General features: G+C 41.6%; 1 protein-coding gene across 1 annotated transcript; it reads left to right on the top strand.

The window, feature by feature from the left end:
* Positions 1–2,941: 2,941 nt before the first annotated feature.
* On the top strand, positions 2,942–10,738 carry LOC121287037 (phosphoenolpyruvate carboxykinase, cytosolic [GTP]-like). Its single transcript, XM_041204480.1, has 9 exons — positions 2,942–3,048; positions 3,509–3,762; positions 4,625–4,806; positions 5,537–5,740; positions 5,875–6,062; positions 6,938–7,100; positions 7,227–7,583; positions 8,392–8,487; positions 9,108–10,738. Exons 2-9 carry the CDS (start codon positions 3,539–3,541, stop codon positions 9,560–9,562), a joined length of 1,869 nt encoding a protein of 622 aa, XP_041060414.1. The 5' UTR covers positions 2,942–3,048; positions 3,509–3,538; the 3' UTR covers positions 9,563–10,738.
* The last annotated feature ends 2,003 nt before the right edge of the window (positions 10,739–12,741 follow it).

The following is a 12,741-nucleotide window of genomic DNA, read 5'->3' as shown; positions in this document are numbered from 1 at the left end:
GTGGTCTGACACATCGATGTGATATTTGTTGAACTCCCAGTATCCCTCAGCTACCATCACAATGCAGCCAGAATTAGGAACATAGGAATCAGAGTAGGCCATTCAGCCCCTCAAGCCTGTTCAATGAGATCATGGCAGATCTGCAACCTAATTCTATATTTCTTAATGTCTTTGGTTAACAAAAATCTACCAATCTCAGTTTTAAATTGAGCAATTGATCAAGAATTAAGTGCCATTTGTGAAGAAAGCTCCAAACTTCTACCACTGTTTCCTAATTCCCCTTCTGAAAAGTCTGACTCTAATTTTTAGTCTATGTCCCTAGTCTTATACTACCCAACCAATGGAAATATTTTCTCTCTATCTACCCTATCAGGTCACCTTAATATCAAACCACCCTTTAAACTCCTAAATTCCAGAGAATACAACCCTAGTTTGTGTAATCTCTCCTCCTTGAGTCCAGGTATTGTTTTGGCCAATCTATGCTGCACTCCCTCAAAGACCAGTATATCGTTCCTCATGTGTGATACCCAGAACTACTCACTGTGTGATCTAACGGGGCTTTGTAAAGCTGAAGTATGACTCTTGTGTTCTATTCCTCTTATATAAAGGCCACTATTTCATTAGACTTTTGGATTCTTTTTTGTACCTGTTCATGAAATTTTAATGATCTGGACCCCCTACTCCTCCACCTTTTAATTGGACCTCTACCTTCACCATTTAGAAAATACCCGTACTATCCGTTTTAAATCTTAAGTGGATGACCTCAAATTTCCCAATATTGAAATCCATTGGGCACAATTTTTCCCTTTCAATTAACCTATCACGTAAGTCATACTGTCTACTGGATTACAAAAACATTCTTGACATGTTTTTCAGTTTCTTCCGTGCTGTGGTCTGTCTTTTGTCTTTCACCAGTGCTTCTCTTGATGACATTTGATGTCAGGGTGGAGGGGGTGGCGAATTTGCACAGGAATAACTGCTGTTTTCTCACTTTTGCTTTGGGGAAGAGCTATGGCAATCCTTAGGCAAGAGGGAAAAATCCCATGGAAATTTAAATGTCTCTTACCAATGAAGGTGAAAGGCTATGCATGTGTTATAGATGTGGTGTTGCAGACATTGTATAAAAAAGTTAGAGAGTGGTTTCATTCAACCTGGCAACCTCTTGAGTCTCTTTTTTAACTAGAAGTCATTTAACTTCAGCGACTGATCTCAGCTGCTTCTCTCCACCACCTCATCATATGCAAGAAATGAGCAAAGCTAATACAATGCTATCATTTATTGCTAGGGAAACTGAATACAAGAGCAGGGAGGTTATGCTTCAGTTATACAGGGTCACACCTGTAGTACTGTGTACAATGTAGGTCTCCTTATTTAAGGAAAGATGTAAATGCATTGAAGTTCAGAGAAGGTTTATTAGATTAATACCTAGAATGAGCGGGTTGTCTTATAAGGAAAGGCTGAACAGGCTAAGCTTGTATCCGCTGGAGCTTAGAATAGTAAGAGGCGACTTGATTGAAACATATAAGATCCTGAAGGGACTTGACATGGATGTGGAAAGGATGTTTCCTCTTGTGGGAGAATCTAGAACCATGGGCCACTGTTTAAAAATAAGGGGTTTCCCATTTAAGACAGAGGTGAGGAAAGATTTTTCTCAAAGGCAGTGAGTTTTTGGAATTTTCTTCCTCAAAAGGTGATTGTGGCATTGTCTTTAATATCTTTGAGGCAGAAGTAGATAGATTCTTGATAAGCAAGGGGGTGAAAAGTTATCGGAGATAGGCAGGGATGTGACATTGAGGTTAAAATTGGATCAGCCATGATCTTATTGAATGGCGGAGCAGGCTCGAGGGGCTGAGTGGCCTACTCCTGCTCCTAATTCATACGTTTATAGGTCTGTATGTAAAATTCACTGCATTCTGGTGAAGAGAGTGCCCAATATATCCAAAGCTGGCACATCTCCATGCCTGCATTTCCCTCACTATAACTCCTAACGCTTGCCTACACATGGGAGTTGTCAGATTTTGAACCTATTTTCCAACTCTTTCATCAATGCCGCTTTCCAAACCACCCTTTTTGAGTTAGAAGTTACTCCCCAGTGTCCTGGTCAATATTTATCTCTCAACCAACATCTAGAAAGGATTATCTGAACATTAGCTTATTGCTATTTGTGGAATCTTACTGGAAATTGATCAATGAATTTCCTACATTACAACAGTGTCAACATTTCAAAATTGCTTTTGGATGATAAAATGCTTTAGAACATCCTGAGGTAATGAAAGGCCTACATAAATGCAAGTAATTCTTTTCACTACTTTGTTCTTTTCTAAACCCTACAGTTGCTCTGGGTTGAATCCACACCTGAGTCAGGCCCCTAATCCTAGCCAATCAACAGACAGTGACACTGACCATGTTATCAGCCCATCAACTCTGGAAGTGTAGCTTAGCTTTGTAAAGATTGATTGCAGCATTGGCCCTGTCCAATTGAAGGGAGTGTCACCACCCCCCCCACCCCCCAAGCCTCGCAAAGCAGTTCTTTTTGGATGTGAAAACAACACACCGGTTGCATCAGAACTTGGCCAGTGTCTGACACTAGAACTTTCAGCAAGCACTGCAACTTGCCTGCCTCAGCTGAAATGAAAAGAAAAAAGCACATTTTAACAGCTATTGATCACTGATTGTTGGAACAGATTATTGGCTAGATTATGTATTAACTGCATCCTTGAGGAGGTGTGGCTGTTGCATATTTTCAAAGCTATTGATTGCTGATTGCTGACATCGATATTGAGAGTACAGATTGCTGTCATCGGATTACGTATTAACTGCGTTCTCAATGAGATGTGTTCACTCTCAGTGACGAACATGACGGGCCTCCTCATTCCTGAGCGGTGGGAGGTCCTCTAATTCTGTATTTAAAGACACAGGCAGCATAGCAAAAGCACATCAGACACCTGAAGAACTTCAGAATTCAAGGTGCTTGACAGAAGAAAAAGAAGTTAGAAATCAGACCGATTTCAACTTGAAACTGCTCTTGGGACAGATCTATTGAGCAGAGTAAGTAAACCTCAGTACAATGTGATGCAGGTTAATAATCAGCATTTATAGAAATAGATGGTAATGTGGAACAAAATGTGCATTTTACATGTGTTTTTATCACAGATTACTTTTTCATATTATTGAGAATTTTTCATTATTTCCATTCTTATTCCACCCTCCTTCTCTGTCTCTTTGCCTCTAATTGTCTCGAGCTTCATTGTGCTGAGAAAGATTTGCAACTTTAAGATAAAATGTGGGATTCATGTCTCTTTCAATACAGATTGCATCAAATTATCTTTTTTTGATTATTCTTATCCTGAAGGATTATTCCAGTAATCGACGCTTTTAGCTATGAAAATACTGTGATAATAATTAGTGTATAATACTTTCCTTTTCTTTAGTTCATGTGAATACTCTGCCATAGTCAAGACACCAGTGCATTCTGACCGCTCTTAGCAGTGATGTAATTGTTTTACAGGTTCTTTCCAATCCGCTTCTCAAAGAAGACATGGCCCCACAGGTCCAGTCTCAGCCCCAGCTCCCTCTGAATGTGGTTCAGGGGGACCTGAACACTTTGAGCTCTGCAGTGAGAGACTTTGTTGAACAAAGTGCAAAGCTGTGTCAGCCGGACAGCATTCACATCTGTGATGGCAGTGAGGAAGAAAACAGGCAGATTTTGTCCCTGATGGAAGAGCAAGGGATGATCAAACGCTTGCACAAGTATCAAAACTGGTGAGCTGCTTTTACCTCTATAAGTCTATACGTTTTGATAATGTTTTATTGTCAATTTTAAGCGTGCAATTTTTCACTTTTGCATCAGTGACATACACTCCCAGGTCAGGAATACAAGGGTTACATGCAGAGCAAAGCTCCCTCTACAAGCAATAGCTTCAGAAGAGTATTTGCTGCGATACCAGTGTGGCCTTTCCACTCACCAGGCCAGCTGTTTGTAACTCTGGGTGAAATTGCTGATTCAATAACAATATGCAGCCAATTTGCTGTCCACTTATTCATATTCTTATGCCCTTAATGCACAAGAGGTGAATGGACAGAGATCCTGCCACCCGCAACATCTGATCAAGGGAGAATTTCATGTGACTATGAAATGACATTAAGGACAACGCAAGTCAATTAATTGTATGAAAGCAGTGACAAACCCGAAAGAAGGGAATTAATTTAAAAGTTGAGGGTTGAAATTCATTGACATCAAGCAAAAAGCGAGTTTGTCTCTGTAGCAGATTGATACAGAGACAATCAGAACATGAGTTCAAGAAGTATTCACCTTGCTACACTCACCAACATATGAAACAAAAGATAGAAAACACAGCACAAAGTTCATTGCCCTTCTCTTCCACAGTGTCTCACCTCACAGATGCATTACATTCAGTCTAAAACTAGGTTTCTCACAGAAACGTCCTGCAAAGGGCTTTCAGACCATGGACATATTGGATAAATGAAGGAGCTGATTTCAGTTCCAGCCTTCAAATCTCAATCACACATTGCAGGGACGTATTCTTGAATTGTGATGACAATTGACTCGCCCTTAAAGCAGGAATCGCTGTGACTGAATTGGATTAATGTTTGCTATTTCCAGCTGGTTGGCTCGCACGGATCCCAGGGATGTTGCTCGTGTGGAGAGTAAAACTGTGATTGTGACCCCTGAGCAGAGAGACACCATTCCCATAGCAAAGAGTGGAGTCAGCCAGCTTGGGCGCTGGCTGTCAGAGAAGGAGTTTGAAAAGGCATTCAATACTCGATTCCCAGAATGTATGAAAGGTACAGACATTAATTCAATCTGGGATATTTCTTAGCTATTCTTTCTGCATAACCACTTGTGAGTTATTACTCAATGAAGGTGCAGTGATTATGTCACAGTTATTGACTCTTCTGTGTGAATGTATCGCACTAAAGCTGCTCAAACATTCTGCTCGCCTGCTTCTCACCTTACACAACACCTTAAACAGAGCTCCTGATCTATCAAGGAGGATCCAGCATCTCTGCTGCTAACTGTGACAGCTTCTGACTACTTAAAAACATCCTATCTGCACCATTCAGCTGCCCTAACTACAGCACTGTAGTTGACAAGTTTGCTTATTCCAGGGAGACTCAGTAACTGGCATGAATGATGCAGAATGCAGATGGTGGTAGATGCCAGCCAGAGGTGCAACCAAGATCAAAGAAACTTTTATCCCCACCCAACCCCTCAGTGTCTCACAGTACAGGTTGTACAAATTACAGGTGCAAGGGAGTTTGGGGCTTGGATAGTCGACAGAAATTCTGAGCTCCACTCTTGTGGTTTATGACCTCATCCTAACCCGTTGATGAGATAACTGTCCTGGCGTTACACACAATGTTTGTTATTTGTTGTAGTTCTGTAAATGCTGTAACAGACAGCCGGCATTATCACTGTACCTGAGCTTAATCTTGTGTTTTTAAGGATTTAAAGATCAAGCAAATTACATCCCAGAATAGTCTTAGGATTGACTTTCTTCCTGTAAATCTCTAGGCCGTACAATGTACCTGATTCCATTCAGCATGGGACCTGTGGGGTCACCTCTGTCCAAGATCGGGATCCAGTTGACAGATTCACCTTATGTCGTTGCCAGCATGAGGATCATGACTCGCATGGGATCAACTGTACTGGAGACCCTGGGCAACGGCCAGTTTGTCAAATGCCTTCATTCAGTCGGATGCCCTCTACCACTAAAGAGTGAGTTTGGAGTCAGCATCTTTGGATTAATTATTGCTGTCCAGATGTGGGGGAGAGAAGGGGAGACGGGTCTTATCCTTTGATCCAGGAGCTTTTCACAGAGCTTTGGCTGACAATCCATCTCTTGTATTTAGGGCCACTGGTCAATAACTGGGCCTGCAACCCTGAGCTGACACTGGTTGCCCACATACCTCAGAGCAGAGAGATTATTTCATTTGGGAGCGGTTATGGAGGTAACTCACTGCTGGGGAAGAAGTGCTTCGCTCTGCGCATTGCCTCCAGGATTGCTGAAGAAGAGGGATGGCTGGCTGAACACATGCTGGTAAGAATACAGGAGATACTCTTTGCTGGATCTTTAACAGCTGTAGTTTGTCAGTAGTAAGACTCTTGCCTGTGAAAGAAGCGAACTCCTGAAATAACATGAATATTAAACTTAAGCCCTGCATTATGGTGTTGGCTGAATTGGTAGCCCTCTCACCTTTGACTCAGAGGTCATGGATCCAAGAACCAGTCGAGAGATTTGAGAACATAATCCACAATCCAGTGCAGTACTGAAGGAGTGTTGCATAGTCAGAGCTGCCATCTTTCAGATGAGACATTGTCCCATCCTGTCCCTCATGAGGGCATAAAAGACTCCACACTATCATTTGAAAACTAAAGGGTTTTTTTTTTCCCCCGGTATCCTGGTCAATTTTTACCCCTTAACCAACATCACTAAAAAAAGTTGATTTGGCTATTATCACAATGTTGCTTGTGGGACCTTGCTGTGCACTTGTTGGCTGCCACGTTTCTGACATTACATCGGTGACTACACTTCAAAAGTACTTTCGGCCACCCTGAGATATTGAAAGGTGCTATATAAATGCAAATCTTTCTTGTCCTGCTGAGTAATATTTCTCAGTCTGACATTGAGCTTAATAATGTCTTAAGTTTAGGTTAAATGAAGCATTTTAGGTGTATTTTACTGGAGGAATTTAAATCATTTGGGATCGGCTGTGTAGCAAGTGGGATATGATGGTGAGGAAATGCTCAATAGTGAGACGTTGTTCACCCTGTGTCAGTGTGAACACACACACTGAGTTTCACATGTTAAATTTCTTTTGTCAAGCTGCAAGTCTCAGAAATGCCAAATAGACTGTAGCCCAGGGTCAGTGCACAGATATCATTTGCTCATCAGCTTCTCCTCTCCCTCCCCAGATCCTGGGAGTAACCAATCCCAAAGGCCAGAAGAAGTACATTGCTGCTGCCTTCCCCAGTGCTTGTGGGAAAACAAACATGGCCATGATGAACCCAACATTACCTGGCTGGAAGGTTGAGTGCGTGGGAGATGACATCGCCTGGATGAAATTCGACAAACAAGGTTTGTTGGTCTTGGCATCTTGCTGTAGTTTACGGCAGATGTGAAATGATTAGATGGGGAAGTATCCTTTGCCTGGTGAAATTCCAATGAGTTTATTATTATGTCCCTTACTGGACCTTCCCACAGGTAACCTGAGAGCAATCAACCCAGAAAATGGCTTCTTTGGTGTAGCTCCCGGGACATCTGTAAAAACAAATCCAAACGCAATGGAAACTATTAGCAAGAACACTATTTTCACCAATGTAGCAGAGACCAGCGATGGGGGAGTTCACTGGGAAGGGATCGATGAAACTCTGTCCCCTGACATCACAGTGACATCATGGAAAAACAAAAAGTGGAGTCCAGAAGATGGAGAACCATGTGCGCACCCCAACTCCAGGTTTTGTACTCCTGCCAGACAATGTCCGATCATTGACCCAGACTGGGAGTCTCCTGAAGGGGTTCCCATTGAAGGAATTGTCTTCGGAGGACGGAGGCCAAAAGGTACAATAGTCTAATCTGTAGACCAACACAGCGAAACATTAGAGACAGATCCTGTCAGCTGTGCTAGTATTGTGCTGGACTGTTGCTTAGAGAGTTCAGGATCCTGGCAGCGGACATAGGTGAAATGACAAAAGTGGGACAGTTGTGCAACAGTATTAAAACATACATGTGAACTGAGCAGTGGATAACAGACCATTACATAGTAACTACATAGTATTTACAGCTCAGTACTTACAGCAGGCCATTTGACCTAACAAGCCAATGTCAGTGTTTATCATGCACATGAGCCTACTTTAACCTCAACTCCATCTCACCCTCTCAGCATATTCTTTTATTTCTTTTTCCCTCATTCCTTTATCAAGGTTTCTCAGAAATGCATATTCACCTCAAAAATTCCTCGTGGTATCAATTTCCACATTCTAACTCTGGGTACAGAATTCACTATTGGATTTATTAGTGAACATGGTCTATTAATTGACCTTAGTTTTGGACTCTCCCAAAAGTGGAAACATCTCTACATCGACCCTGTCAAGTGCTTTCATAATCTTAAAGTCCTCAATCTGGCCACCCGTCAATCTTCTATTGCTCGACAAAAGAGCCCCAACCTATTCAATCTTCCCTGACAGGTACAACCTGTCAGTCAATTTTGTAAATGTGTATCTCCAAATCCCTCTGCTCCTCCTATTTAGACACTTGTTTTCTAAAGAGTATAAGGCCTTCTTTGGTCTGCCTACCAAAATGTACTATCACATACTTATGTATACTGAATTTCATTATTTCAAAGATATTCCTTGTCATTCCGTTCCAGGAGTCCCTCTGGTTTATGAAGCTTTCAACTGGCAGCATGGCGTTTTCATTGGAGCGGCCATGAGATCAGAGGCCACAGCTGCAGCAGAACACAAAGGTATGAGAGTAACAGTGAAACTCAGAATGCAGTAACGCTGGGATACAGAATGCTGTAACGCGGGGACACAGAAACCAATAACACTGGGATACAGAATGCAGTAACACTGGTATACAGAATGCAGTAACGCGGGGACACAGAAACCAATAACACTGGGATACAGAATGCAGTAACACTGGTATACAGAATGCAGTAACACTGGGATGCAGAGTAGTCGTATGACACAGAATACAGTAGTAACACGGGGACACAGAGCACACCTGTAACACTGGGATACAGAGTAAGGAAGTAACACCAAGACACGGAGTAAAGCAACAATTCGACACAGAGTAAAGCAGTAACACTGGGACACAGCACACCAGTAACTTTGTAACACAGTATACCAGTGTCCTGCAATTCCTAATGTCAAGTGAATACAGGTGGATGTGGAGTGTGGAGCCCACTGACATTCACTATCTAAGTTCACACATGAAACAGAGAAGCTAGCACTTTAAACGTTGAGTGAAATGGGATGGTTAGAATGTGGTGTTATCTCCATATGAATATACTATTAACTTGGGTAGTTCCTGTGTCACCCTCAACACCAGATCTTCAATGCTTCTTTTGTCATTGTTTCTCAGGTAAGGTCATTATGCACGACCCATTCGCCATGCGGCCTTTCTTTGGATACAACTTCGGCAGGTACCTATCGCACTGGCTCAGCATGGAGCACAGGCCCAGCTCAAAACTTCCCAAGATCTTCCACATCAATTGGTTCCGCAAAGATAATCAGAACAACTACCTGTGGCCAGGCTTCGGGGAGAACTGTCGGGTCCTGGAGTGGATGTTCCGGAGAATCGAGGGAGAGGACTGCGCCAAGCTGTCTCCTTTGGGCTTCATTCCCACAAACAACGCCCTGAACCTCAAGGGCCTTGGCAATGTGAACATGGACGCACTCTTCAGCGTTGAGAGAGAATTCTGGGAAGAGGAAATAGAAGCGATCCGAAAATATTTTGAAGATCAGGTCAACATTGACCTTCCCAGTGATGTGGCCAATCAACTGCTGCAGTTGGAACAAAGAATTAATCGGTTGTAACATAGGACAAAAAGGCAATAAGGAATAAGCCATGATTATTTCAAGTAAATTGTCCTGAATTGGCATTCTGGAGCTCATTGTTTTTTGATATCATGAGTTAGATTCAACTTTGCATGCACTTAGGAATGCTGGAGATTCTCTATATTTACTAATACTTTTACTTGATAACAATGGACTCAGGTGAAAAAGAAAATACCCCCTTTAAAAGGAGGTTTCATATTTAGAAATATAGAGTTCTATAGGATGACTGTGTGCCTTTTATGGTCTAGAATTCCATTTTTAAGAGTATATCACAATGCTGCCTGTTGCTTGGCTGTGCAAAGGAAACATAGCTTTAACCCACTCTTTGTTAGTGCGAATTCAGTCCGATGGAGACTTTTGGAGGTTTGAATATATGAGCGGCTTTAGATTTGGCACTAGCTCCACTACTTTTGCAGCTTACACTGCAAGAAAAGGTTAACAGGTACAACACGTCTTGTAACTGATCAGCAACTCCTGAGTTGTACTTTCATTTTTGGATGATTTTGATAGCTTTATAACCAGTAGCACATCTGGGGCAACTTGGATCAAAACTGAAATCCTGGTTTAGAAGCATAGTTTATGCAGTGGAGAAGATTCCTTTGTTCAAACATTTCCACTAGTGCTCTGATTCCCTGCAAATATAATCTCACAATGCACATTTCTATTCCTGTTTTGAGATTTAGCAGGGCTGTACTGGAGAGTCCTTCAGATCTCAGGAACAACCTGTCCTGAACATATATTAATCCCATCAGCTCCCAGGAAAGATATGCAATAAGTGAACACATGCAGAACATAGTTTTAAGTCAAGAATTGTTAGCTTTAGCTTTTTTAAATTATGTGATAAAGTTATTAATTTATAGATAAGATGCAACCAGCACCACAGTGATGTAATGGCATGACTGGTCAATCGCCAGTGGCTCTGCAAGGCGTATAAATACTGTCCAGCATCAGACAAGATATGCATTGGATTTGACAATGAAAAAAATTCAAATCACTTATTGAAGCAGAATTATCTTAATCTGTTCAAATTTTAAATTATTATTCTGAAACAAACTTTGAGTATATGTATGTTATCATTCAAAATGTTTCAGCTGGGAAGTTTGTTGTTTATACACACTGTTTCTTTTAAATAAATACTTATCCTGTTGTTTTCAACATTTTGAATTTTATTTAACCAGATCACCATTTGGGACGTTTGTGTCCAACCCTTTTTAAGCTTCCCACATCAGCCTTAAAGTTGATCCCTGGAGTTTTTGGTCTTAAAGGTTTTTGAATATCTGGTCCAGGTTTTTCTGTAACTGGAGGATGCTGGTAAAACTCAGAAGTATTGTGATGCGATTTTCTTAACCACTTCAGTTTGTAGTTTATCCGAAACAGTTTCCTTTCACCTGAGTTCTAACCCATTCCAACATGGGGTGATGGAATGAACATCTCCATTGATCTTAGCTGACAGTAGTGGTGACGTGACAATATTTTTTTCAAAAAACAGACTTTATTCATAAAATGTTTAAAAGTATATGACATATGAACATACAAATTAGGAACAGGAGTAGGCCGTTCATCCCCTCAAGCCTGCTCTGCCATTCAATAAGATCATGGTCGATCTGATTGTGGCCTCAAATCCACATTCACACCTATCCCTGATAACCTTTGACTCCCTTGTTAGCCAAGAATCTATTAACCTCTGCCTTAAAAATATTCAATGACCCTGCCTCTATTGCTCACTGGGCAACAGAGTTCCACAGACTCTCTCAGCCCTCTGAGAGAAAAAAATTCTCCTCATCTCTGTCTTAAATGGAAGACCTCTCACTTTTAAACTGCTGAACATAGGTACAGGAGTAGGCCATTCAGCCTGTCGAGCCTGCCCCACCATTCAAATTGATAATGGCCGATCATCCACCTCAATGCCACTTTCCCGCACTATCTCCATATCCCTTGATGTCATTAGTCTCCAGAAATCTATCGATTTCTGTCTTGAACATGCTCAATGATTGAGTTTCCACAGCCCTCTGGGGTAGAGAATTCCAAAGATTCATCACCCTCTGAGTGAAGAAATTCCTCCTCAGTTCAGTCTTAAATGGCTTGCCCCTTATCATGAGATTATGTCTCCTGGTTTTAGCTTCACCAGCTACATCCAGCCTGTCACACCCTGGAAGAATTGTGTAAGTTTCAATCAGGTCACCCTTCATTCTTTGAAACTCTGGGGAATACAGACCCAGTCTCCTCAATCTCTCGTCATGAGACAATCCCGCTATCCTAGGGATTAATCTCATGAACCTCTATTGCACTCCCTCCGTGGCAAGTATACATTTCCTTAGACAAGGAGACCAAAACTGTACACAATACTCCAGGTGCGGTGTCGTTAATGCTCTATACAACTGCAGCAAGGTATTTTTACTCCTGTATTCAAAGCCCCTTGTGATGAAGGCCAATATACCATTTGCCTTCCTAATTGCTTGCTGCACCTGCATGCTAGCTTTTAGTGACTCATGAACAAGGACACCCAGGTCCATTTGGACATCAAAACTTCCCAACCTCTCACCATTTCAGAAATTCTGCTTTTCTTTTTTCTATCAAAGTGAATAACTTCACATTTATTCACATTATACTCCATCTGCCATGTTCCAGCCCATTAACTTTGCCTGCCCAAGTCCTCTTAAAGCCCCCTTGCATCCTCCTCACAACTTACACTCCCACCCAGTCATCAGCAAATTTGGAAATATTACAATTGGTCCCCACATCCAAATCATTTATATAGATTGTGAACAGCTGTGGATCTAGCACTGATTTTTGCAGTACCCCATTAGTAACAGCCCCAATCCCATGCACTCTAATTTTGTTTACTAATCTCCTGTATGGGACCTTATCAAAAGCCTTCCATGAAGACAGATGCAAAATAACTGTTTAGTTTCTCTGCCTTTCCCCTATTCTCCATTATATATTCTACCATCCCCAAATTTGCCCTTATTTGTCCTAGCTAATCTTTTCCTTTTCACATACCTAAAGAAGCTTTTACAGTCCACCTTTATGTTCCTCGCTAGTTTGCAGTCATACCTCTTTTCCCTTTCATAATCAGTTTCTTGGTCCTCCTTTGCTGGATTCTAAATTGCTCCTGATTCTCAGGCTTATCACTTTTTCTGGCATCCTTATAAACCATT

Source organism: Carcharodon carcharias, chromosome 14 (assembly GCF_017639515.1).
Source record: "Carcharodon carcharias isolate sCarCar2 chromosome 14, sCarCar2.pri, whole genome shotgun sequence".
NCBI classification, from domain to species: Eukaryota; Metazoa; Chordata; class Chondrichthyes; order Lamniformes; family Lamnidae; genus Carcharodon; species Carcharodon carcharias.
Note: the sequence above shows the minus strand (reverse complement) of the source record. Positions and strands in the feature narration are given on the sequence as shown.